This window comes from Sturnira hondurensis, unplaced genomic scaffold (assembly GCF_014824575.4).
Source record: "Sturnira hondurensis isolate 20B ecotype Veracruz unplaced genomic scaffold, ASM1482457v3 Scaffold0006437, whole genome shotgun sequence".
NCBI lineage: Eukaryota > Metazoa > Chordata > Mammalia > Chiroptera > Phyllostomidae > Sturnira > Sturnira hondurensis.
The window spans coordinates 170,747-196,386 of NW_028079068.1; the positions used below are offsets into that span (position 1 = coordinate 170,747).

General features: G+C 44.8%; 1 protein-coding gene across 1 annotated transcript in view; it reads right to left on the minus strand.

Moving 5' to 3' along the window:
* The window catches only part of MGAM (maltase-glucoamylase), a 76,055-nt gene that overhangs the window by 29,361 nt on the left and 21,054 nt on the right, over positions 1-25,640 (minus strand). Inside the window, exons 8-26 of the mRNA XM_037049048.1 lie at positions 24,379-24,478; positions 22,104-22,216; positions 21,701-21,826; positions 20,324-20,455; positions 20,090-20,206; positions 19,120-19,233; positions 17,020-17,104; positions 15,550-15,667; positions 13,599-13,770; positions 12,147-12,263; positions 11,437-11,591; positions 10,526-10,610; positions 9,712-9,768; positions 9,060-9,184; positions 6,039-6,127; positions 5,221-5,270; positions 4,608-4,775; positions 1,773-1,925; positions 1,211-1,411 (exon numbers count right to left, since the gene is read on the minus strand). Coding sequence (XP_036904943.1) covers positions 1,211-1,411; positions 1,773-1,925; positions 4,608-4,775; positions 5,221-5,270; positions 6,039-6,127; positions 9,060-9,184; positions 9,712-9,768; positions 10,526-10,610; positions 11,437-11,591; positions 12,147-12,263; positions 13,599-13,770; positions 15,550-15,667; positions 17,020-17,104; positions 19,120-19,233; positions 20,090-20,206; positions 20,324-20,455; positions 21,701-21,826; positions 22,104-22,216; positions 24,379-24,478 — 2,277 coding nt within the window. The remainder of the gene's footprint in view (positions 1-1,210; positions 1,412-1,772; positions 1,926-4,607; positions 4,776-5,220; positions 5,271-6,038; positions 6,128-9,059; positions 9,185-9,711; positions 9,769-10,525; positions 10,611-11,436; positions 11,592-12,146; positions 12,264-13,598; positions 13,771-15,549; positions 15,668-17,019; positions 17,105-19,119; positions 19,234-20,089; positions 20,207-20,323; positions 20,456-21,700; positions 21,827-22,103; positions 22,217-24,378; positions 24,479-25,640) is intronic.

The following is a 25,640-nucleotide window of genomic DNA, read 5'->3' on the forward strand; positions in this document are numbered from 1 at the left end:
GTACTCGAGTGACAGCAGCCAGTGTAGACTTGTGTAGCAGTGTTGTGACACTGCGGGGAAGAAATCCTAATGCTGTTTCGGGGAGACTGAGATGGTTTTGTGGGGAAAATACAGGCTGAGTCTTAAAACCTTAGCAGCTAATAACTGAGCACATAAAGGAGAGCAATTCATTCCCGGTAGAGAAATGAATGCAAAGGCACCGAGTATTAAAGCAGGGGCAGAAAGAGGCAAATATTTTGGAGAGAGCTACTGTGTGTGATTAGGAGGTAGCGTGGTAAAGAGGTAAAGCTGGAAACCTAAGCAAGGGGTCACTGATTTCAAACCCAGGAGGTGCCTATCACATGCCACCAGTGCTATGATGAAGACAGAAGCATAAATGAGCTTCATCCTTCTGTTAGAAGATGCATAAGAACTCGTGGTCCAGGCTGATGTTAGGTCGTGAACAATCTTCCAGGCAATGCCTGATGTCTTTCATTTATTCTCTCAATGAACAGCTGAGTGCTAACTCTCTATCGAGCTCTGTGTTGGGTTTCAGAAACCCAAAGATAAAAGGACAAATTCCTGTCTTTCAGAAACACACAATTTAATAGAGAAATGCCCACAAAGCAGGCCATCACTAAGTCCTTACATGTAATAAATCATAGAAAGGAGAGGTCGCTATATTGCCATGGCTGTTTCACAGGTACCCCAAAGTCAAGGTCCCACACTGAACTCGTGGTCCTATTTCGCCCAAGCTCAACCCTTTCCAGGGTTCCCACTCCAGTTAATCACCATCATCCACACAGAGGTGCAGGCTAGGAACACGGCAATCATCCCCAATGCTTCCCTCTTGCCATCGTCACCAGATCCTGCGGCAGTATCTTCTCCATTTCTCGAAGGCATCCACTGTTCCCCATCTCCTTCCTGCACCTTGACTGAGCTCAGGCCCTCATCTCAACTCCCGAACTGGTAGCCTCCTAATTCATCTCTCCTCTTTGCTCTTCTCCTGATTTTCCTCACAGCAGACATATCAGTGTGTGAATTACAGCACATCTCCCAATCCCATCACCAGGTTCTCACTGCTCTTAGGATGGCGAGCTGGTGAGTTGCAGCATGGCTGACTTAGGACAGCAACCTTATGTTAGGGTTCTGCACCCCTGAATAGCAAAAGGCGATGGTGTTACTGAAGAGTGCCTAGCCAGTACCGGACGCACAGACGGCACACACGTACCTTAAACTGCAGCATGTCATTCTTGTGGTAGGTCACGCTCAGCCGGAGGGAGTCCACGGGGGTTGAGGGCAAAGCGTTGGCGTAAAGAGGTGACTTTAAGGAGATGGCAGCTGTGGCCCCGTGTGCGTCAGACTGAATGTCACTGACAGAGTAGAGCTCGTTGGTGAAATAGCAAAAAGGGACTCCAGGAGAAGTGGATGCCTGAGAAAGGAAGTCAAAGTCAGCTCGGCATGCGGTCCCAGGATTACCACATACAAAGGAGCTGGAAAAGGCAATTTACAGGGAGGCAAAGCCAGACCTCCCTATAACCTCACTGGGTGAGATACAAGTTTAAATTCTTGGTCTCTGGGCAAAATACTTGTAAATTAACAAAAACAACATACGAAATCTCACTCCTGTCCCTAGCTGGGACTCCCATATCCAGGTAAAAACTCAGGTTCCTTTAGAAGCCCTTTCTTCCTGTGGATTCTAAGTAATAACACGGGTCCTGGTTCTATGCTCATGGAACTGCAGGCTAAGGGTAGAGCCTTCGAATGTAGGAAAACAGCATCAGCACAGTTACCTCCCAGGCACAGCCACGGGCAGCACAGCTGTCTTGGGAAGCACCGTTCTCATCGGGGTAACAGTCTATTTTTTCTGCGTCTTGGATCTTCAGGTCCCATTCCACAGTGTATGCTTCTCCCAGGGCAAGATCCAGTCCCGTGATAAGGGCAACCTATGGGAATGGGGAGGTGACAAGGAAATGGTCCCTCAGGACAGAGGCCTTGAGAGACCTGAAACTTCTTTTAGGAAAGGAATAGAAATCAGGACAAACTCAACAATCCAAGTGACATATATGGAAGCTGGGGTGGGGACCTGCTCCCAGCAACAGGGCGAATGTCACAGCTCTATGTAAATCTTGTATATAACATTTTTTAAAAAATTTGGTCAAATAAAATGTTCTGTCATCTCTCTCCTCTTCCCCAACTCCTCCTCTTCCTCATGTTGTCAAGAAGGCTCTCTGCTGGCCTCCCCTGCAGCACAATGCACACAAGCACAGATGTCACCCCCAACTGAGTTTATCTCCCTGCCCCCCCCTCTCCAAACCAGCATCCCCCACTGTTTGGAGGATGGCAAGAACAAAGCAATAAAACCACTATGCCTTGGGTGTCCATCTCCATTCTTCTGTGGAAACTTAGCCGAATTATTTCAATTCTTTGGGTCCCAGCTTCATCAATTGAAAAATTGGTGAGTTGGCAAAATTATTTCATTTCCTTCTATTTCTAAGATCCCAGCCTCTGCATTTCTCCAAGCCCAATGACTTCAAACTCCAAACTTCTTTATATTCCACTCACTGATTCAAATATTTAATATTTTTATGTTTGTCTCTTCTTTCATTAGTAATTTCCTTAGAAAAATTCGCATTTGTCTAGAGTTACAAAATTGCATTCTAAGGATTAACATCCTTCTTCCAGCTTCTCCCCAGACGAAGTCCATCTTACACTTCCCTGCACCACGAATCCCACCCTGCTCCATAAAAACACTCTCCCAACGGCCCAGCATTGATTTGAGGAACAACATGAGACCTTTTGAAAACCAAGTCAGATCCTTCTCATTTCAATGCAGACCTTCCAAAGTCTGAACACGAATTTGTGTCCAAATCGATCTGCTGCCAGAGGTGAATCTTACCTATTCTAGCTTTGCATATTCACAGATTCATGTAGGCTCATCTCTTACTAAAATAAGCCACTTAGAGCGGCTCTTTCTCGTCTCTCAGCCTTGAAGGCTCTACCCCAGCAAATGCCTTTTCTAGAAAAATGGTGCCCATCTGTGGAATGCACTGCTAGTTGCCTATCCTACATGACAGCTCCCTTCTTACTATTTCACTTGAAAATACGTCCCACTTCACAATGACATTTTTAATTCACGTAACACAGCTGAGGCCATTAACAGCTATGTGCAAGTCCCCCGGAAATTTCTCAAGTGTTTCTTTCTTGATTTAAGGGCCGGCTTGCTTCCTTCCTGCGTCCTCTCCCCCACCCCCCATACTAATAACAAGGCCGTAGTGACTGGAATTAAGCAGGAGGCACTTCCAAACACAAAAGAAGAAAAAAACCTCAACCCCCAACAACCTTGAGCTACTGAACAGATGCCAGCAATTGACCTCTTTTTAACCTCTCATTGCATAAGAGAAAATAAATATCCCAATTTGTTTAAAACGCCATTTGGCTGAGTTTCCTGTCATTTGCAGCCAAACGATTCTCTACCTGATGCATGTCTTTTGAAGTCCACTCCAGCCCTGCATTTGCCAAGGGCTTCGCTCAACTACTCGGTTAAGCTTTGAACCTTAAATTAGCATAGGGTAAGTTAACACTTCCTGTGTGTTCTTTTGGGTTGCCTGTCCCCTTCCCAGGGAATAGTTTCATGTGTATAAATCGTGTCTCCCCACCACCTGAATCGAAACAGTTAAAGTGTTCCTCTGGTCTCATATTAATCAGTGTATTTAACAAACACTTACTGAGTTTGTTTCCATATCTGCACCTATCAAATAGCTTGCACTTGGCGGTACTCATAAACAAAACCATAATAATTCCCTTCTAACTTTATAATGTACGCATCCTCAATGGATGTTGTCAGGACAAATGCCAAATGTCACTGACATACCATTGTACTAGAAGACAATTTACTTATTTTCTCCGACTCAGGAAGGTTCCTCAGATACCACACTGCCCCCACAGCCGCCCGTCCCTGACCACACCTGTGGGGAGGCGCACCTGAGGAGAGGATGCCTGGTAACGCTAACACGTCAGAAGAACACATGCCAACCTGTCCACGAGCATCAGGTCTTGTCACAACTGATGAAAATTATTTTCTTGTTATCATCTAACCAAATAAGTAGCCATGAATTAGCTAGGCTGGTCAAATTCTCTGACTTAAAATATCTCCTAAAAATGTACAGGTGGGAGTGAGAATCTATATATCTCAATACACCAAAAACAAACAAACAAACAAACAAAAGCACCTCACTTCAAAACTTCCATTAATGGGAATCCCATGTCCCACCTTTACCCTTCTCACATCAGCCAGCAGCTTTCGGATCTACATTTCCTCTCATCCCGTCCCCTCACTCCTAACTTCTCTCTCCCTCTGTCTCAGTCAGAGAGAACAGAAGACTGAGGGACCAATGGGGGGATGAGGATAAAGAGACCATTTTCCGGTGCCCCAGTTTCGCAGCAGCTCCCTCATTCACTCCCGTTCCGGCCCACTCCTCGCTTTTGTCCCTCTCGTAACCCTCTGAGTTCCCACCCTGGGCCTGAGTGTGCGCTGGTCCTTCAGCACCCACAGAACCCTCGTAAGAAGGGACACCGTGAGCTATGAAAAATTCCCGATAAACTCTCTCAACCAGGTGGATTTTTACCTGTAGGTTAGAATCGTAAGTGACGCTAGGAGAAACCTGACTTGGGACGTCATTCTGCATCACCCTAACGTTGTTAGGTTTCTGGGTCCCGAGGATTTTAATCTCTTTAAATGCTAAATTATTGGGGTCTTTGTAGGTTGACTGCACAATCTTCACATCCAAGCGGTTCTGCAAAACAATTGAGCTCAAAAGTTTAACTAGATCGCAGATTCTCAAGTCATTCAAATATTCCATCCTAACCACATACCCAAAACTGCTTTGAATGCTTCTTGGCTTTTGAATGTCTCTACTAATGTGTGCTTAGTCAGTAGAAACTGGTTTTGTTACACCCCAGGCAGAAAGAGAGAGAGAGAGAGAGATTGAGAAAGAGAGAGAGAGAGAGATCTTTAAAAACAGCATGTGAAACACTGACTGCTTTCTTCGTCCATCTCATAGCCTCCCTGGTCCTAACGTGGGTGATTCAGTTCATTAGAAGACTGCGCTCGTCTATACCATAAATGCATATGAAGCTACAAGCATAATAACACACACACACACACACACACACACACACACACGAGTCTCACAGTCAGACAAAAACCCACACCTGAGACTCACAAAACCTTCTACTCACTTGGGTGACAGAAAACTCGCATAAGAGGTAAACCTTATTGGCCACCGTATCTGAAAGTGAGACAAAGACGAGTCAGAGCCCGGTCTGCCCGGCACAGAAGGGCAGAGTTCACCCTGGCTGTCACTGAGGCTGCATGTTGAGAATGACAAGATTATAGACAGAGCCTCCCAGGCCACACCACTGCTTCCCCCTTTCCTTTCGCCTTTAATCTTGAAAAGGTCCTTTCCAAGAGCTTCCAAGGCATGTACCTCAAGTGAGTCCACTTCCTAAGCTCAAGCCACAAGAGTTGTCAGTATATTGGAGGGCTAAGAAGCAACAGATGGACGCTGAGCTACATTCTTGCTGCCTCGTTGGACATGTTCTTCCTATCACTGACATTGGTTCGTTGGTGTGCGGGGGAAGGTGTCTACAAAGAATGGCAGGGACCCTCTTAAAAATGTCTCTTTCATTGTGGGAGGTGGGAGTGGGTAGGGCAAGGGAGAGTTATGGGGGAAAATGGGGACAACTGAATGATTGTTTTTAAGTTTAAAAAAGAAAAAAAGAAAGAAAACCATCTCTCTCAGGTGCTTGGTGTCAATGAAATAAGAGTCTATGAACTGCTGGCCAATGGGAAAATTCTAAGAGATAGAAATATATTTTTCTTCCATCAGGACTCCATCTACCACTAGCCATGAACAGTGCTACTGAAAACAAACCCTGCTCTCTGGTGACCAATCCAATCACTGTACTTGGTGACATTCTCCCACAGCCAAAAGACGGGCAGGAATACCTCAAAGATGCAGCTTCAGAAAAGGTGACGTGGTCGGCACAGTGCTCACCTTTCGTTTCCCCATCATCCCAGAACAGTTCGCCTTTGGCTTCTTTGTTGTCGTCCAGGGCAATGATGAGACCAAGGGGATTCCGTCGACTGTGGGAGAAAGGATTCATGTGAGAGACAAAGACTTAAAATACGAAGAATTGGGTCAAGTGAGCTCAGAGTGAATCTCTCAGATTTCTAATGGGAAAGTATCCCAGCAGCAGATGGCTCTGCTTGTCTTCGGGCACAAGGGCAAAATCAACAGGTGCATCTTTGTCTAGAATCAGTAATGTCACAGGAGGTAAAACACCCCCCAAACATTGGCAATAAACTTCTATGTAGGAGGCAGGACTTTAAGCACCAGAATCACTGCAGTCACTGCAATACCAACCGCCAGCTCTAATTTAGAACACAGACTATGAGAAGACAGAGAAATCCTAGACAATAAGGTTCAAACTAACCATTTTAGAGATGATATATAAGGAAGTATAAACTGCAGTTGGGGGCGATTGTTCCCTGCCAAAGAACCATTTTGACTCAGAAAGTAATAAAATACAATAACGTCTATCTCTATAATGGCACTTTCCCTAATTTTGTTATTCATTACTAGTTTGTTTTGAGAGAAAAATAAAATATTCTAATTCTCTGCTTTATAATTATGAATAGGATACACAAACGCTACTCAAAAAGCCGGTAAAACAATAGAGAGACATAGAGAAAGAGGGGGAAAAAGAGCAATGTCAGATGGAATCTTTCCTGCATCAGTGCCCCTCTGGCCTCCCCTCAGTTTCCCACCGCAGCTGCAGCATCACTGACCCCACGACCTTGGCTGGTCTCTGCCACAGTTCAGCCCTCTGCGATGCCCTACTACGCATGCTGGTACCACTACCAGGAAATCAACTGCTCTCATCTAACATCTATGCATGTGTTGAGTGGTTGTTTTATTTTTTTAATGTGCTGGGGAGCCTAAGAGACCCAAAGACGAACAGAGCACAATCTATGGATGACCTTAAATATTGTAATAAAGATTAAACACATTCACCAAATAATCAAAGCAAAAAAAGCAAAGAGTGACAGGAAAGTTAAAATAGTTGTGGGAGTCCATAAGGACACTTCTAGCACACCATGGTGGACTAGATGGCCTGGGGGACCCACCCACTCAATCACTACTTGGTCCCAGATAAAGTACAACATGTGATCCCTAGAGGGAGCTAATGTGACCCCAACCTGACCGCAGTCCTGGCTCATAATCGCACAGAGGGCAGATCATCTCTGGAAGAACAAGACCCACATTCGGATCCTTGAGATCGCCACATTCGAAACACAAAAACCACTAAACACACAAAAGGATAAGCCCGCATGAAAGTTGGAGAAAACCAATGACTATTGATTTAGATACCACCAAGGACTTTAAATAATAGAACTGTCGGGTACAAAGCATAAAATAACTATGATTGATCTATGTAACAATATTCAAGAGGAAGGAAAAAAAATTAGCTGAGCAGAAGAAAGTACAGGATATGGCCAGGAAGTCAGAGGAGGGGCCCTCCCTCAGATTTGCTGCAGATAAAACCTGAGCTTCCCTGGAAGGGTTCTTAAGAATGCACCAGACAAAGAATGCTGGACCTTGAGAAGAGCATGCCAAGTCAAATCAGTCTGACAGACAAAGTCAAGAACCATGTAATTTCACATATATCTGAGATATAAAACTGAAAACAACAAATGAGCAAACAAGAGAAACAAACCAACATCACAGACACGGACAGCGGAGTGCTGGGTACCCGAGGGGAAGGGCAATGGGAGGGGCTGTGAATGGTAAAGAGGGTCCAATGGGTAGTGATGAAGGGGATTTGACTGGGAGGTGAGCACACAACACCAGGGATAGATGATGTGTCATAGAATTGTACACTTGAAACCTCTATAATTGTATTAACCAATGTCACCCCAATAAATGTAATATTTAAAAAAATACCAGTCAAAGAATGTTGGGAAAGGCAATGTCTGCTACAGCCAAATGCAATAAAAGAGAAAGGTATGTTGGGGGGAATAGCAAGATTTTTGGCTTGGTGGTCTATAGGGGTGTCCAGAGACACAATTATTAAATAACTTGGAACCCGATCGTGATTGGCCTTGAATGTCCCACTAATGAAAGAGTTTGCTCTAAGCAGGGGACCAACAAGCTGAGATCTTCATTTTGGAAAGATAATTTTGGTATCAGTATGCAAAACAGCATGAGGCTAAACACTTAGAAACAAAGAAAACAGCTGGTATTGGATGTATAACTATCTTCCATCAGTATCATAAAAAATCTAAATTTAAAAAATTAAGGTAATAAGGGAGGTTCTGAAGAAAAGATAGGTTTCTAACCTCCAAAGAACTTTCAGTGTATTAAAAACAAATAAGCTAATACTTGTAGAGGCTCAGATATAAATGTCAATAGAGATGGAGTCTATAATTTTAGAATCAAAGAATCATAAAAGTAGTATCAGTGATCAGGGGGATCTGAAGAACATAAGAAGTAAGTTTTAGCCCCATTTTTTCAGCACAAGAAATAAATGGCTCAGGCAAGAAAGAAACGGGAAATTGAGATGATAGGGAAAAGGAAAGTGGACCCTGCCCTTTGCAGTCCCTAGAAATAACAGTGACTAAGTCTGGCTGGGGCAGGTAAGGCGATCCATAGACTCCATTTGCCTGGAATTGAGAGGTTTCCCAAGTCATGAGATGTTCAGTTCAGTGCTCAAGCTAAATTGGTCCTGGGAAAACCAGAGATTGGACCACCCTTAGAATTAGTGTGTTTTGGGGAGACATTCAGGGGGGTTCAGGAAGAGCAGGGTTTGAGGTATTTCAAAACCCATCTGAATGTAGCTCTAAATCACAGCTTCCTCAGAAGAGGTAGAGGGGCAGAGGTTAAGTGCCAATCGCACCCCCCCAGGGCGTCTTTTTCCCACCCTCCACGTGATGCATCAGCATCTTCTGTGTGCAGAGCAGCTCGGAGCAGCTCCGTTAGCTTCCCGGCTCAAGGAAACGCCCAGCCATGCTGTACCTGGCCACAGTGGTTGTAGCTGGCTGTTGGGTGGGGAAGACATAGCCTCCTCTAAGGTGAAGTCCAATTTTGTCTCCAGGAAGTTCCATTTCCACTTTCTGCTTCCTCCATTTCACTCGGCCTCCCTGGCGTATGAAGACAAATCAAACACATTGGCACGACAGGACACTCACCTCCAGCTCTCATCCACCCCCCTGCTAAGTTACTGATGGCTCTCTGCTTTACCACCCAGCTGAAGGACGGTCTAGTCACACAATCAAACAAGAGAAGGGAAAAAAAATCAAGAGCAACAGGTTTTGTCTTCAGTTGCGTTTGGGGGAACATGTATGCCACACTGAGGCTATGGGACATATATGAACTGATTGTTCCAACTCACAGCCAAGCTCCAACTGTCCTTGGGCCCCTCCAGCATTTTCCGTGAGACATTCTACTTGAGTCTTTATCTTATAGACTCAAATAAAGTACATGGAAGTATGTTTGTCCGATTTCACCATGACTGGTGTTAAGTGACTTAGGCTCCCTTCATCGACTTGGCTGAAGTTACAGAGAACACCACAGAAACACTCAGTACGTGGGTAGATGCTTCTCTCTTGTCTACACGGGCATGGCCGTGGCCTTGAAGAGTTCTCGAAAAAGAGTCAGTGCTACTTACAGTCTCATAATCATACCAGACGGCATCAGGCATATAGGCCACCACTTTCTCTGCTCCCTGAAATTAAAACAAAATAATGATCTTCATTGCCCAGCCACTGAAAGGAACAAAGGAAATGTCCTAGTGTTCTTCGCCATATATATATATATATATATATACTGAGAGTGCACAAATGGCCTTTCTCGGCCCTGTTATCAAATCATGCCTTTCTTGTAACAGGAATAATACAGGCAATAACTGAGCCACCAAAAAAAAAATCCTAAATGGAACCCCATTTGGAATAATAACAATAACAAAACATGTCGTGGTGAAAATCCCAGCTTTACCTTGATTATCTCTTTCATACATCACAACAGTGCCCAGTGACAGGGACCGTTGTCATCCCACCTTCCGACTGAGGAATTAGCATGACAACTTGTGCCCGATCCCATTGGTATAAGTGGCTCGGGTCACAGTCACACCCTGATCGGCCTGACTGTAGGGCGATGCTGGGTCCCTGCTCTGTTCTGCATCACGGAGCAAGTAATGGTCTGCTCTGAGACCCTGACAACTCATGGGGCCATTCTCAAACCCAGAGTCGCCAGTGTGGGCCTCTATACTGGTTGGGAACTTGGTCCAGGAAAAGGACTTCTAGAGGAAAAAAAAGTGTGTTAAGTATCAGATATCCACCTTCCCCAAGCCCCCCACACATTGTCTTCAAGGCTGACTCAGCCACAGAGGTTGGAAATAGGTTTGGAATAAAGAGAAATGGTTCAAGAAGAGAGTAGCGAGGACAGAGCAGAGAGCACCAGTGTGTCTCTCTGGGGACACTTGCCTCGTCCAGAACTGGAGTGATGAGGAGGCCGGGGCCCCACAGAAACTGTGTGTGCACATCCCAAGTGTTGCTGTCCTGGTAGAACCTGGAGATTGGAGAGGTTTCCTCTGAGGTTTGGGCTGGCACTTCCTGGAAGCTCTGGGGCAAAGCCTCCAAGTTGTTCTGTGACACCCACTCAACTGCCACCTCCCCACTCGTGCAAAGAAATCTGCTGTCCTCAGCCCACGCGCCCTCCTTGTCTTCTTCAGCGTCTATGCTAGACAGGTCCAAGGCTGACCTCTACCTGTCACATCTTCCTTTTCAGAAACAATAGGTAACGTCGCTGATACATTTTAAACATTTCGCTATCAGGAAGGAGCTGGATCTGATCACGAAAAACAGCCAACCATTACTAATTGGACTCTGTTAGGTCACCTGCCTTTTAACACAGAATTCCAGGAGATGGCAAAACCCCCAAACAGTGAATACGTAACAGAGCAGGCAAGTGCCCGTGGGTTGCAAATGCCAGACACATAAGGGGACATTGGCTGTATTTTGACAAGGAAAGCCTCTGAAGTCCATAGCACCTTACAAAAGAGACCCAGTTCAAGCCACCGACTCCTTTAGATGAAAGTTAAAGAAACTACGGATAAAAGAACTAAAATGGCTTGTCTCGGATAAAGAGTTAGTTGTTGACAGAACAATATAAAGAGCCCAGATCCGTGAGGTTTAGTCTGGTTTCCTTCCTGAAAGAGAACAGGCTGTAATACTTAAAATACCCCTAGAATCGCATGCAGGCAACAACAACAGCCTTGCAAATACCAACTGGGTTTCCAGACACATTTTGCTCCAATTGTCACTCTTCTCTTTGATGATATAGTCAGTGCCACCCCGTTGCACTAACCAAAGCCCTTTGGGGGAGGTGCACTTACTCATGCAGAAGGGGCCTGGCTACAGTCTCCCCCAGGGTGTGAGCTCGGTAGAAGAGGGTGTAGAGGTAGGGCAGCAGGGTGTAGCGGATGGTGAGGTAGTGCCTGGAGGAGTTCAACAGCAGGGAGTCTGCGCCAAAGGAGGCAGGATCCTGGGCCTGGAAGGAAAGAAGCTGCAGTTGAGATCCGGCTGTGAGCAGCAGAAGCGCGTGGAGAACTCCAGGCTCCATTTATCACCACGGGGAGTTTGTGTCCGGGAAGACCTGGGGCCTGGGCTGCAAACTTGTCCTCTGATCGGTACAGTTGGGCACAGGGAGATCATTCCACCAAGGAAGTGGCCGTCCTGCGCCTTGCAACTCAGCCCCCTTCACGCACTGTTTAGGGATGCCCTCTCGGGGGACTATCCCGTGAAGCATTTCATCATTTGATTCTCATTGCAAAATGCGCAATGCGGATCAAGTGTACAGAGGTTGGACGAAAACCTCCACAGACTGGCCCCTTCCTTGGCCGAAGAGGTAGAAATAGCAGCGGCTGTGTCACAGGGCATTCGGGGATGGTGCAGCTGAGGTCCTGGTTGCTTGCCCACAGTGGCGCAATTTAGCCTAAGGGAAGCACCAGGGAGAAGGATGGCTCAACAACGCCCCCCAGAGGCCGATAGGTTCAGTCCTAACATAGGCCAAGTTTACTTTGATCCTGCCTCCTAGGAGACTTACCTTGGAGCCTTGGCTGTTGTGATTTCTGGAAAATGGGTAGAATGCCCCCAGCTGCATCCACCGCCTGCAGAGCTCCTCGGGGGCATCCAGGGTAAAGCCACATATGTCAGCGCCCACCTGGAAGGACACAGAGACAGCTCAGGGGCACGCCCCTCTTGCTTCTACCAGGGACCTCCCACCTGCTCCTTGCTAACCTCTGACCGAGAAAGCTCACATGGTGTGATGGAATTAGGTGACATCCTGTGCCTGCTCCTGAGTGCCAGGGGACTCCCAGTAACTCACCTAACCCCCCCGTGCCTCAGTTTCCTCACTCTGTTTAGGTAGGCACTCATTCCCTGCAGAGGGTTTTACTCAATGAAATGATGTCAGTGAAATGCTTGACACACAATAGCTTTCTGATGACTGGTTACTAGAAGTACTGCTGATGCTATTGGTTTGACCACCCAATGATCAGAACGAATTTCCCAAAGCCTCAGCCTGATGCTGTCACTCACCTATTCACAACTGCCAGGGTCTCCTCGCAGCGGATCCTATTAGCCCCCCAAAACCTGGCCCCAACCCACCTTTCAGCATCACTCCCCACTCCAGTTCCGCACACCCACCCGCACAGACCCATCGGTTCCTTCCCTTACACTGCTTCGGCTCATATTTACTTCTCAGTATTAAAATGACCTCCCCCCACGAGTCAGCTAAAACGTACCCACTTTTCAAGGTTAAACTCAAGGGCTGTCTTTTCCATGAAGTTTCTGTTGACTCCCTCCCCTGACCCGCTTTGTCCCTTGTCATCTTATCAGAGCTAATAAGTCCCTGTCACAGGATCTCCCTTAACAGCTGACATGTGTCCCTGCTGGCATGTGTACCCTCATTTGTCATAATCGTTTATTCATATATATATATATATATATATATATATATATATATATGTATATATGCCTCCTCTTGCTAAATTATAAACTCTTCGGGGAAAGAGAAGAGTTTCTGTTACTATGCTTATGGGTTTCTCCACCCTCACCAAGCATAGCTAACTCAGGACACATAGTAGGAGCTCAATAAATACATATGTTTAATTGAACCAGAAGATGAGACGGCCACTGTTAAGGTGCTGGTAATGTTGTTTCTCCCTCTGGGTGCTGTATACATGGATGCATGGAGTGTGTGAGACTCATCCACTGTATACTTAAGGATATGCACACTTTTTTGTGTGTATGTTACACTTTAAAAAAAATGTTCCAGTGACATCCCCTCCAGGTTGAACTTTCCCATCTGTGTAGGGCAATAGAGGAAGAATGTCGTGCTTTTGGAGCCACACTGATGTAGCTAAAACACATGCTCTCAAGACATGAAACCCCCGGGCCCAAGAGGGTAGGAGAGGGGAGCCTTGACTCAAAAACTTTCTAGAACAAGGCTTTCTGAGAACTGAGGTTCATAAGGGAGCCTGGGATGGGGACTCACCATCGGGATACCAAAAAGGTTGAACTCAAGCAGGCCAGGGATGGACCACTGAAGGTCATTCCAGGTGGCCGCGTTGTCTCCCAGCCAATGGATTGCAAACTTTCCGGATCCCGCAAAGGTGGAACGGGTTATGATGAAGCTTCTCTTATTAGGGAACACAGTCTTGACAGCTCTAGGGAAGGAGAGAGAGACCTGGGAGTCCATGTGCAACCTTAGTGTGTCTCAGCCCACCAACGTACACCAGGACCTGGGAAGTCAATACCCGCCCCGCCCATCTGCCTCCTCTAGTTCTCTGTCCACAGGGTAGAATTGCTGATGGGGACAGGCTGCACCAGTAAGTGTATTTATGTTTTCTTTTATTTTAAGTTTTTTTTATGTACATCAATAACTCTATAATTTCCAGGGCTTATCAAAGCAGACTTGAGAAGGCTAGTAACTAGAGGTATACAACTTTTAAGGAACGAAGGTGAAATTTAAATTCATATAGCTGTGTATACACAGGGTGGGGCAAAAGTAAGTCTACAGCTGTGAGTTCACAAAACACAGTTTATGCTTGTATTACTACTTATTCATTATTGTATTATTTCCAAAGAAAAGACCGTAGGGCTACTTTTGCCCCATCTGTGCCTTGGTCTTTCACATGGTGTGAATTTAGACACAAAAATGAACTGATGAATCCCTTCTTGGAACTTACATTGTTTTTCAGTAAAATCCCTTTGGTCACAATTTCATAATAAGAAAAGACATTTAAAAATTATATGTTTATGTGGGAGTTTTTAAGTAAATATAAATACTATATTATCTATAGTTTTAAAGTAAGAAATGTATTATATGCTTACAAATGTTTGCTTTATAATTTTTTTTCAACAACTTCCAAGAAGGCCAAAATGATACCATGACGCTCCTAACAAATGACTGTGGTTTGGGTCTGGCCGCCTTCAGTCACAGTGGCAGTAAATACAGTAAATGCCCAAGTCCTTCTCCTCACCACAGAGGTTGAGTCCACGCATGAAGGCAGACACTGCTCTGTAGAAGGATGCTGGGACAGCAGCTGAAGCCCCAAAGCACATGAAGTCAAAATTGCTTAGTCAATACAGTGTGGCAAAGAATGGGCCCAGGACTTTGGCAGAAATTACTTAAATTCTGCTTTTACTATTTATTAGCCATTTGACTTTCATCAATTACTTCTCTTTCTTTTTTCTGACCTTCCATGTATTAATTTATTCATTCATTCTTCCATTTCATACATTCCATAAATAGTTCTCAGATTCCTTCTTCCCGTGATGCTAGGTAGTTTCTNTTTTTTAAGTAAATATAAATACTATATTATCTATAGTTTTAAAGTAAGAAATGTATTATATGCTTACAAATGTTTGCTTTATAATTTTTTTTCAACAACTTCTAAGAAGGCCAAAATGATACCATGACGCTCCTAACAAATGACTGTGGTTTGGGTCTGGCCGCCTTCAGTCACAGCGGCAGTAAATACAGTAAATGCCCAAGTCCTTCTCCTCACCACAGAGGTTGAGTCCACACATGAAGGCAGACACTGCTCTGTAGAAGGATGCTGGGACCACAGCTAAAGCCCCAAAGCACATGAAGTCAAAATTGCTTAGTCTATACAGTGTGGCAAAGAATGGGCCCAGGACTTTGGCAGAAATTACTTAAATTCTGCTTTTACTATTTATTAGCCATTTGACTTTCATCAATTACTTCTCTTTCTTTTTTCCGACCTTCCATGTATTAATTTATTCATTCATTCTTCCATTTCATACATTCCATAAATAGTTCTCGGATTCCTTCTTCCCGTGATGCTAGGTAGTTTCTTCATCATTCAATAATAATAACCATACCCCTCTTATAAACTTCTTACAAGTAACACACTGGCATCTCACATCTAGCAAGATCAGTAACTCGCCATGGAGTAAGTCCCTAGCAACAGTGGCCTTACTCTGCTGTGGCGATAGCCATGGAGTAGCCGTACAGGTTGTGGACGTCGTACTGCTTGCCCCAGTGTTGCACTGCATCCATGCAGAGGGTCTTGCAGAACAGGTACCCATCCAGGACTCCTGGGAAAAAGAGGGACCAGAGAGTCAGCACTGAAGGTGCACGTCCCCTGCTCCTTGACCATCACAGACCCTGACACGGTGCTTCCCGGGCAAGCATTTACTGGGGCCACCCTGTGAATGATCACCTGGCTTCCTCACTGTCAGAGGGATCTAGATTTGGGGCATTTTCTCTGATGTACAAAGAAATTGTGCCGGCCCACCACATTCTCCCACCCGGGCACTCCTGCGACGAGAGGCAGGCATTTGGGAGCAAGAGGATCTGGGTGGATTTGAGATTCGATCTGAATTCTTTGAACTCAGCAAAGGTAACGGGTTCAAAGATATAAATATTGGATGACAGTAAAAATTAATTTCTCATCCCTTCTCTCCACTGACCCAATATTATAAAGGGTGATTGCCCAATCTCTCTTCCACGCCTGGATTCTTTCCTGCTCTGATTGCATCACACTCGTTCAGAACCAAATGACCTTTGGCTCTTAACCATTGCAAAGGGTTCTTAATGGCTTATTGACTTCTGACCTATTGATCTTTCTAATCCATACTGCATATTAATGCCAGGTTAATACTTCCAAACCCTTTGTCTATCACATTTCCCTTTTATTAAATCATAAAAAGATTCTCTCACAAGAATAAAGTGTGAGTTGCTTAACCTCTCATCCAACTCCTTCGACACCTGGTTCTGACCCAGTGCTCCAATGTCCGATTTCCCACCAGATTGGAAGTCATCATAAAATGCTATAATAATTCTAGCAGCTCATTCCTTTCTGATGAAGATACAATTAGCCCAAGAGCCTCTAGCTGTCTTCAGACTACAATAACTACTGTGATTTCGGGGCCACCCTCTGAGAGGTAGTGCTATTCCAAGTGCAATCAAAGCTCTTTCGCATCATATTCACTGACTTTGAATTTGACCTCCTAAGCCATTATCCAATGGTTCAGGTCTGTTCTTCACACTCTTGATATCAGCAGACTTGACCCTCATCTAAAGACCAAGCCTAAGTACCTGGTCTTTCTCCAGTAAATCCTGACATGTGGGGAAGACTCCAGACCCACACAGACTAACCATTGGCCACTGGCTTCTGCAGCACATCTTCTCTAGAACTTCCTCTAGAAACAGCTCAGACTATAAGTAGAAGGAATAGATTGCTCTCTTTGAATTGATCCCTCATTTAGGAAAGCATGGAGTGTTTTGATTTTCTTTCTTAGTTTTCTTTATACATCACCCACATTCTCCTTTCCATATGTGTGCTCTTATGTACAAACTCCCTTGCCAAGTTGCTCATTCATAACCTTATGAACTTAAATACCAAATGTGCATGGCCACTGTAATCAGACTAACCACCAAGACTTACTGGGGGTGAATGGGGGAAAATTTAGGTTGCTCGTCGAACATCCTGAAACTGAGCCATCAACGAAGTTGGCGACCTCATTCATATCCTACAAGACCAAGAGCAAAAGTTATTAATAAAAGATGACATGTTAGCTTATGTTGTACTGATGGTGTCTTTTTTGAGGAATCAGAACAAATGATCCCGGATGTTTTTAAGAGGTTCTTATATACATGGAGAGAAATAAAATTTCCTATCTTCTCTATACATTGAAGATTTCATGAAGACAGTTCTTAAAAATACCTTCAAGATTATAGATGTTTGGAATCACTGACAATGAAAAATGTCCAACGCATTCGTTGAAAAAAGGTTTCAATTTATATGATTCAATAGATATCAACTTACATATTCTCTGTATATCCAGATATAGCTATGAACACACACACACACACACACACACACACACAAACATGTGCATAAGCAGAGAGAGTGAGAGAGTAAGAATGTACCAGCAGCTGTGCACATGAAGGGCCCAGAAGATGCACAGCAAAACATGTCTTTGGTTGACATTATTTTAGGAGACTTTGCTTTCATCTTTTTGGCCCTCTGTATTGTTTGAATTGTCTGTATTTCTCTTAGAAACAGAGAAAAAGTCCAACTTGAGAGCTCCCTCCATTTTGCTAAACATCTGTTGCCTTGCATTTGTTTCCACTTGACAAGATGTGAGATACTTGTCCTTCCTGCAGTTGCAGCTTTGTCCTGTACCTGGGTACTCGGGCTCTGCTCAATGTATCCAATGTCTCCAAATGAAAGGGCTTTGAGTGGATAATTGAGCAATTTGTGTACTTGTGACAATGTAAGGAGTCTATGACCTGTGAGTATTTCTATTTTGGTTCATTCATTTGTAAAAGGAGAGCTAGAGGGGCCAGGGGGGGCGGGGACTATTACTTCCAGTTCTAAGATCTGATTTTCATTCTAAGCTACCTGTTTTGGTAAGAGTATTTGAATAGGAAAATAGGGAATTTGGACACCAAGTAGTTAAAAATCACGACCACAAAAGAAATACACAACTTAACAGACAATGAAGGCACTGAAATTGTTAAAGATTTGGCTTACCTAGGTTCAGTCATCAATTGAAANCAAATGAAAGGGCTTTGAGTGGATAATTGAGCAATTTGTGTACTTGTGACAATGTAAGGAGTCTATGACCTGTGAGTATTTCTATTTTGGTTCATTCATTTGTAAAAGGAGAGCTAGAGGGGCCAGGGGGGGGAGCGGGGACTATTACTTCCAGTTCTAATGATCTGATTTTCATTCTAAGCTACCTGTTTTGGTAAGATTATTTGAATAGGAAAATAGGGAATTTGGACACCAAGTAGTTAAAAATCGCGACCACAAAAGAAATACACAACTTAACAGACAATGAAGGCACTGAAATTGTTAAAGATTTGGCTTACTTTGGTTCAGTCATCAATTGAAATGGAGACAGCAGCCACAAAATCAAGAGAAAGCTGAGATTCAGAGGGACAACAATGGAAGAATTAGGAAAGACCCTCACGAGCAACGATGTGTGTCATTAGAGACCAAGGCCAAGCTCATCCACGTGCTCAGGGTTGCAATTACTATGTACAGATGAGGAAGCAGGCAGTGGAGAAGGCTGATACCTTGGACCAGCAGAAAGACAAACAACGAGGTTCTAGAGCGCAGGAAGCCTGGAACATCGCTGGAGGCAACAAATGACAGAACTGAAGCTGTCCTGTTTCAGACACATGGTGAGAAGGCAGGTTTTTTAGAAGAGACAAGAATGCTGGGAAAAAACAGAAGGCAGCAGAAAAATAGGAACCCAAGTAGGAGATGGATGGACTCCATAAGAAACCACAGACGTGAGTCTCGGGGGCTAAGTGCGGCGGCTGAGGATGGGGCATGAGGGACACCGGTCATTCCCTGGGTCTCCAGGGTTCAGAGCTGACTCGGTGGCAGGTGACTCACACAAAATAGGGAATGCTTTCTTATTGCCACACTTGCTTTCCTCTCCTTCACCTTCCCCTCTGATCCACACCCAGTGACAGGGATATACACAGTCTGAATGTCGGTCCCTTAATAATTTAAACACGAAGAACTCACAATCCAGACTCCATCAAACTCCACTTGGTTGTGGAAAAGCTCGAGTTCCTTTGCCCACCAAGCAGCACACTCGGGGTTGGTGTAATCAGGAAACACAGTGTTTCCAGGCCAGACCTGTAGGAGAAGAAGGAAAAACAATCAGACTAAATAAAATGAACGCAGAGAACAAGAGAGGACTTTGAAAAAAAATTCCCGATAAGATCCTGGCAACAAAGGTGCCCGAGCACAGGTCCTTGTCAGGAACGTAAAGCACTCTGAATACCCAAAATAAGTGTCTGGAGGAGTCCATTGCTTGAGGGAAAACTTACTTTAAAAAATTGGTTATGTCCTTGCTAACCTTCAACTCTGCTTCACCTTTCCTCCCACTTTTTCTTCTCCCAGTTCTAGGAATGGTAAATGAGGGAGAATGCTGCATCGGTTTCTGCTGCTTCGTTGCAGACTGTGGGCTCTAACCACCAGTGGCTGTCTCTTCCTCTCTGACCCACTCCCCCCAGACACTGTGTACTCGGCTCTGCAGCGGGTTGGAGACGAACCAGCAGATACCAGCTTCATGGAGGACAAGGACAAAGGAAAGTTTGAGAAAGAAGCAGTCAAACTTGTCAAATACTATGGAGACTTCGAGTACGAAAAGGAATGAAAGAGTCCCATTGGATGTTCCAGTTAGGAGTAGCGTCACTAAAGCGATGAGGGGAGAAAGTAGACTGCAGTCAGTTGACGAGTGAATGGGTGTGGAGTGAGGAAGTGGGTGTTCCATCCGGGGGCTGTTGTGCAAAGGGGCTTGACTGTGAAGGGAACGTAGCATCCAGATCGGATGGCTGGTAAGTGTTGGGGGATGAAATGACAGGGGAAGTGTAGCCCCAGGATACATACAGCACCTGAAAATGTGAAACAGAACCATCTCACACTCACACACACACACACACATATAGCCGCAGCCCCTCCTTCGGCCCTCAGTTTCCCTATAAGTTACCTCCCCAATGAATGGAGTCACTCCATCTGAGGCATTGATCCATATCTTCATAGCTGAGCCCCTGTCATATGGGCCATAGGGATCACTGGAGGAAGACTTGTTGGAGATGGCTGGATCCTGAGAAGGGGAAAAACACAATGAAGGACCAAGCTTTAAGCTAAAGGCACTATAAGGAGATTGGGAATTAGGGGCCAAGGAAACAGACTTGGATGTAATGATGAGGATGGCACATACCACAATGATGACCAGTTTCTGTCCATTCTTGTGCAACTCCTGAGCAAACTCCGAAAAGCCTCTAAAATCCACTGGGTTATAAGTGAAGTCCTTCCTCCCATCCATGTAATCGATATCAGCATGCTGGACGTCCTGAAAGAACACACAGGTGCACAACTGAGCGCCCAGGAACTTTCCTGTCACACCCCAGTTATTAGTGTTCCTATTCAGGGTACCCCGTGACTCTGTGCTGGGCTCTACACAAGGCTCTTAATCAGTCCCTGGCATCTAAGGGCTCCTTTTGCCAGGGGTAATTTCAAAACAAAAGTCCCATTATTTCCCTAAGGCCTGGCCCTGCCCCTGAATCAAGTTAGCTGCATCGTCCTACCTTGTCGCTTGGCCTTTGGCATTAAAAACCAGTCTAGCAAACAAACCAGAACGATGACAACCAATCACAATGGATATCAAAAACATAGCCATTCCCCTAATTCCACCCCATCCACAGGATGAAGAGAAGAAGGAGCTATTTTTCTCATGTCATCACCCCGCATTTTGTAGGGTCGCTCCTCTACTTCAAACCTTCTTGGTGATTACTCTGTCCTAACTGAACCTGTATGGACACGGTGGAGCCCAGAACGAAACTGACTCTTGTTCTAGAACCTACGTACCTGCCTCCTGAGGCTGGGATGGGAGAGAAGAGGATTATTCCTGAGACTATTGGGTTTTCCTCTTTGTATCGCTTGTAAAAACCTCACTGACCACAGTACGCAATAGACAGATTCAAATTTAACCATTTAAACATAAACCTATTTCATTATATATATATATGTCCTGTATCCTTTAGCTCACTTAAATTAGGAAAAGAGAAGTCTTGAAAATGAAATGTATTATGTAAATAAAATGCATTATATGAAGTGTAGTTGATACAGTAAGCATAAAAAATTTTACTAATAAAAAGTGTAATAAAAAATATATAGACAAAAACAGATTATCTCCTAACCCCATAACTGTTGTCTCTTAGTACCCATCCAAAAAAAGTCTAATATTCTAGATACATAAAAATATATTTTAAAGATTTTATTTATTTATGTTTTTTTAGAGAGAGGGGAAGGGAGGGAGAAAGAGAGAGAAATATCAATATGTGGCTGCCTCTCACGCACCCCCTACTGGGGACCTGGCCCACAATCCAGGCATGTGCCCTGACTGGGAATCGAACCAACAACCCTTTGGTTTGCAGGCTGGCACTCAATTCACTGAGCCACACCAGCCAGGGCTAAATACATAAAAATCTTTACACTACATTTAAAAAAAAACTCAGGGGGAGAAAGTATAAACCATTAGTCTTATTCCCCAAGGAAACACTTTTATTTCAGGAGGATTTTTTAAAACCTTGCTTACGTAAGGGAGCTGCGCTGCTCGGTTTCTCTCCATGACTTCCTTCATGTTGTCTAGGGAGCCATAGTCATACCGACTGAGATGGAATCCAAGTGTCCAGTAGGCGGGTAGGGCTGGCCGTCCAATGAGCTAAAAGAAGTATTTGAAATCAAAGTTAGCAAATGCTCCATTTTTAACAGAACCTTTACTACGCATTGGTTTAGTGACGCAAAACACCCCATTTTCCAGCACTCTTTTTCATTAATGTTAGGCTGTGAGTCTACTTTCCCAGTCCCTCTACCCATCATTGAGGGTAGGGTCAATTTGTAATAACAGATTTACAATAGCTGCTTCTAATAGCAGATTTGCATGCGTCACACTTGCCTATTGAACTTGCTTTCCTTTGTGCTATTTAGGATTTTCTCACCTCCAAGTACTCCCGAACCACTTGTTCCGGGGTGTCTCCCAGGAACACGTAGAAGTCCAGGATGCCCCCGATGGTGCGGTATGTGATGGCTGGTGTGGGTTGAAGGATGACCTCTTGACAGATTAAAAACGAAGGGAATACAAATTTGAATTTATTCTAGAGTCATAATCACAAAGCTTTAGACCAGAGCCTGACAGTCGCCTGAACATTAATAAAGCGATCCTCAGATTTTGCACACACAGGGACAGACTCCAATCATCAGAGTCTACCCTCCTGGCACACGGGAGTCCAAGCCTTGGCTCTGTGATTGATTTTGATCATCAGTGACAGGAGGGTCTTAGCTCCTGCATCAGGACCCAGGCTGGTGTGAGAAAGTGGCCAGTTTCATGAATGTGGCCAGAACAAGTCACTGTAGCATAACATTTATTTTAGGCTGAAGAATTCAAGTTTCTGAAATCTGTTATCAACCTAAAAGCAGAGCCTCCTTAAAGTACTCAATTGCCATTAACCGCCTCCCCTGGAGCAACCTTAAATTTTCTCTGAGACAATGAATCAGCACCACATCCAAGCAGATATTATCACACAAGGATCATACCTCCCATTGTCCTCCTCAGGGCCCATTTTCAGTCCCATTAGTGCCCTTTAGCCCTTCCACCTCCTCTAAGAAGCCATTTATTTGTTTCATCATAGTGCTTTTCTCCCCCTCCCATTTACCTATTAGGATGCTAGATGTAAGCCCCAAATTTAACCACCTCTTTCGGGTACCCTTCCCTGAGCATCCTTGGGTATATGTATGTTACTGGTCTTTCCTCCTGCTAGCTTATCCTTTGTCAATTTGATTCATAGCCCATCAAACGCTAAACTTAAGTGGGTAGAAGACAAAAATGTTTTCTTTGACATTCACAACTACATAATGCACTGTGTCTGCCCTGCCCTCCACCATTATTGCAGGAATGTAACCCAACCGGACACACGGGGGCAGTAGCCTCAATGAATCTCACATCATCCAAGAGGCAATCTGAAAACAAAGTCAGAGAGGATAACACGAACTCAAAATCCGTCTAAGCCCCAATCACAGCTCTCAGAAGTGAGGTCTCCCCATGCTCTTGGTTTGCACTGAGAGACAAAAGTCTTCAACGTCTACCGAAAGGCACTCTGTGGCCATACAAACAGCTCTCACAGGGCGCCTCGGATCCTGAGGCTGTTCCTCTGTTTCCTGGTTCCTGAAATTGTACAATCCTTACGTATCTCAGTCTCTTCTTAGACTACTGGGGGGTCTCAGGATCCCCTACAATTCTATTAGGTGCGTTAGAGCCACTTTAGATCACCCAGGGTGATTCTCAAATAGTCTGTAGTGAAGGGTCAGGTCATAGTTTTCAAGTTTATAATTCTCTGCAAACTGATACTTCTGGAAAATGACACAAAAAGGAACGACCAGGAAAAGGTTGGTGTGTGCACTTGGGTGCAACGACTGTGCTTACTCTCGAGTTCTGTGCTCATCTTACTACAGAACTGAAACAGCTTGTGAACCATCTGTGGGCCATGCCCTCAGGGTCATGGATCTGGTCCACTGATACTCAGCTGAGAAGAGGATGGGGTCAATGTCCTAGGCCCACCATCGACCCTGGAAAACTCTGATGCATCTCTACTTCCCTTGTGGTGATTGATTCATTGCCACCAGGAGCTGTTGCTGGTGCAGGCAGGAAAACAGTAGCTGAGAATCCCGGATCTGGTTTAAAACCCTCAAAGAGGAGGAAGCGAGCTCATTTCTAGTCCCCTATGATGTCACACTGTTTGGTCTCACACAATCTCATCTTGCTTTGCATGACCCTTGACACTCCACTTGACCCTGCTCCCCTTGGAGTGTCTGAATGTGACACTCACTGCTCAGTTGAAAATCCCTGGTTAGGCCCCAGCTCCTGCCATCATCAGGCCCAGAGCAACTGGCTGGTTCCCACCAGGGCTCATATCAACCCTATCCTGGATGGACATCTATAGAAGGAAAAGAGTAAATCGGTACAAACTGCCCCTGAGTAGATTACAGGAAATGGTTTGCTGTCTTAACTCTGTGATAGAAAATATTCCAGTAGAGGAGACACATTCAGGAGAAACATAAGCTCAGGGAGAGGCCCTGCGTGTGGTTACCGTAGGTCAACACACAAGGCCTTAAGCTGTGGCTCAGCCTTTCCTCCATTCCTTTCACCATCGTGCTGGAAGAGGAGGACTGAAGACCACTCTGATGTGTATTTTCATCAATATCCCTTTAGTCCTTTACCCATGGCATTGCTGTTCATCAGAAACACTCCAAAGGACAATCCGCTAGCATCTTCGAGGCACAGGAAGAACGTCTGGGCACCATACAAGTTAGTTCCATCCTGTAGAAACATACCGAAAAGCCAAAAATTCACAATGTGAAAGGTTAAACTCCACTTGGCCAGAAATGACTGAGGACACCAGTGCTAACCGTGTGAGTAACTGACAGGAAACTCATGGTCCCAGAAGACACCACTGCACTTGGAAAGTATCAGTATGATATTTGGTTGATGTTCCCATTAGTGAGCCAGTGTTCCCTGATTAAATGAGCCAGCTGTGACCGCTGAACTAGAAAGAATGCGAGAGTCTGTGATATCTGTTAGGATGTGGGAGAACAAGAATGTTGCAACGAAAGCTCCCAAAAGCTGTCCTCTCCATGAGGCGTCTCTTATCGGACCTAACCCCGTTTGCAACAGCTCCATCAGGCCTTAATGTGAATCAGGCCCCTTTCTCACAGGCAACTAGATGGAGCTCTCCTCAAGCTATCTGCCCTGCCAGTCCTCACAACGGGAGGGTTCAGAACTTGAGCGGGTCTCTAGACTTCAGATCGCACAGTAGACTTCTAGACTTCAGAATCCCGAGATGGGCTGCATCCCAGCCCGATGAAAATAGAATCCCTGGCGATGGGAGGAAGCACTGATGGTGTGTTAAGTTTCCCCAGGTGGTTCCAGTGTGTAGTTTTGGCGGGGAATCACTGCTCTTGAACAGCATTTCTCAAAATTTGGGGGGTGTACAAATCATATAAGCATCTTAGGTAAATGAGGATTCCAATTCAGTAGGTGGAAGAGGCAACCGAGAGCCTACATGTCTCACACAGGGGTGCCCATGCTGGGCACATCGAGTGGCCAGGACCCGGGCTCCTCATTAAAGACCCATCACCAGCCATTCGCTGACAAGCTACTCTGACTCGACAGCTTTTCTGTTTTTCTGATGGGCGGAGTATAGTACGGAATAGGGTTACAAGTTCAAAAGGCCAGGGATCAGATCTTATCTCTGTGACTTACAAAGCTTTTTATTTTTTTACATGGGGGGGGGGGGTATTTGGATTTTCTGAGCCTCAGTTTCCTCATCCATTACATGGAGTAAATTATACTTATTTTTTTTCAGAGGTTTTTTTTTTGGTAAATAGTAACAACGTATAAAAATAGTCAGTAAATTACTCTGATGATCTCTGCTCATCTAGCTACTGGTTCTGCTTAGTCAGGAAGTCTGCTGAGTAAGACC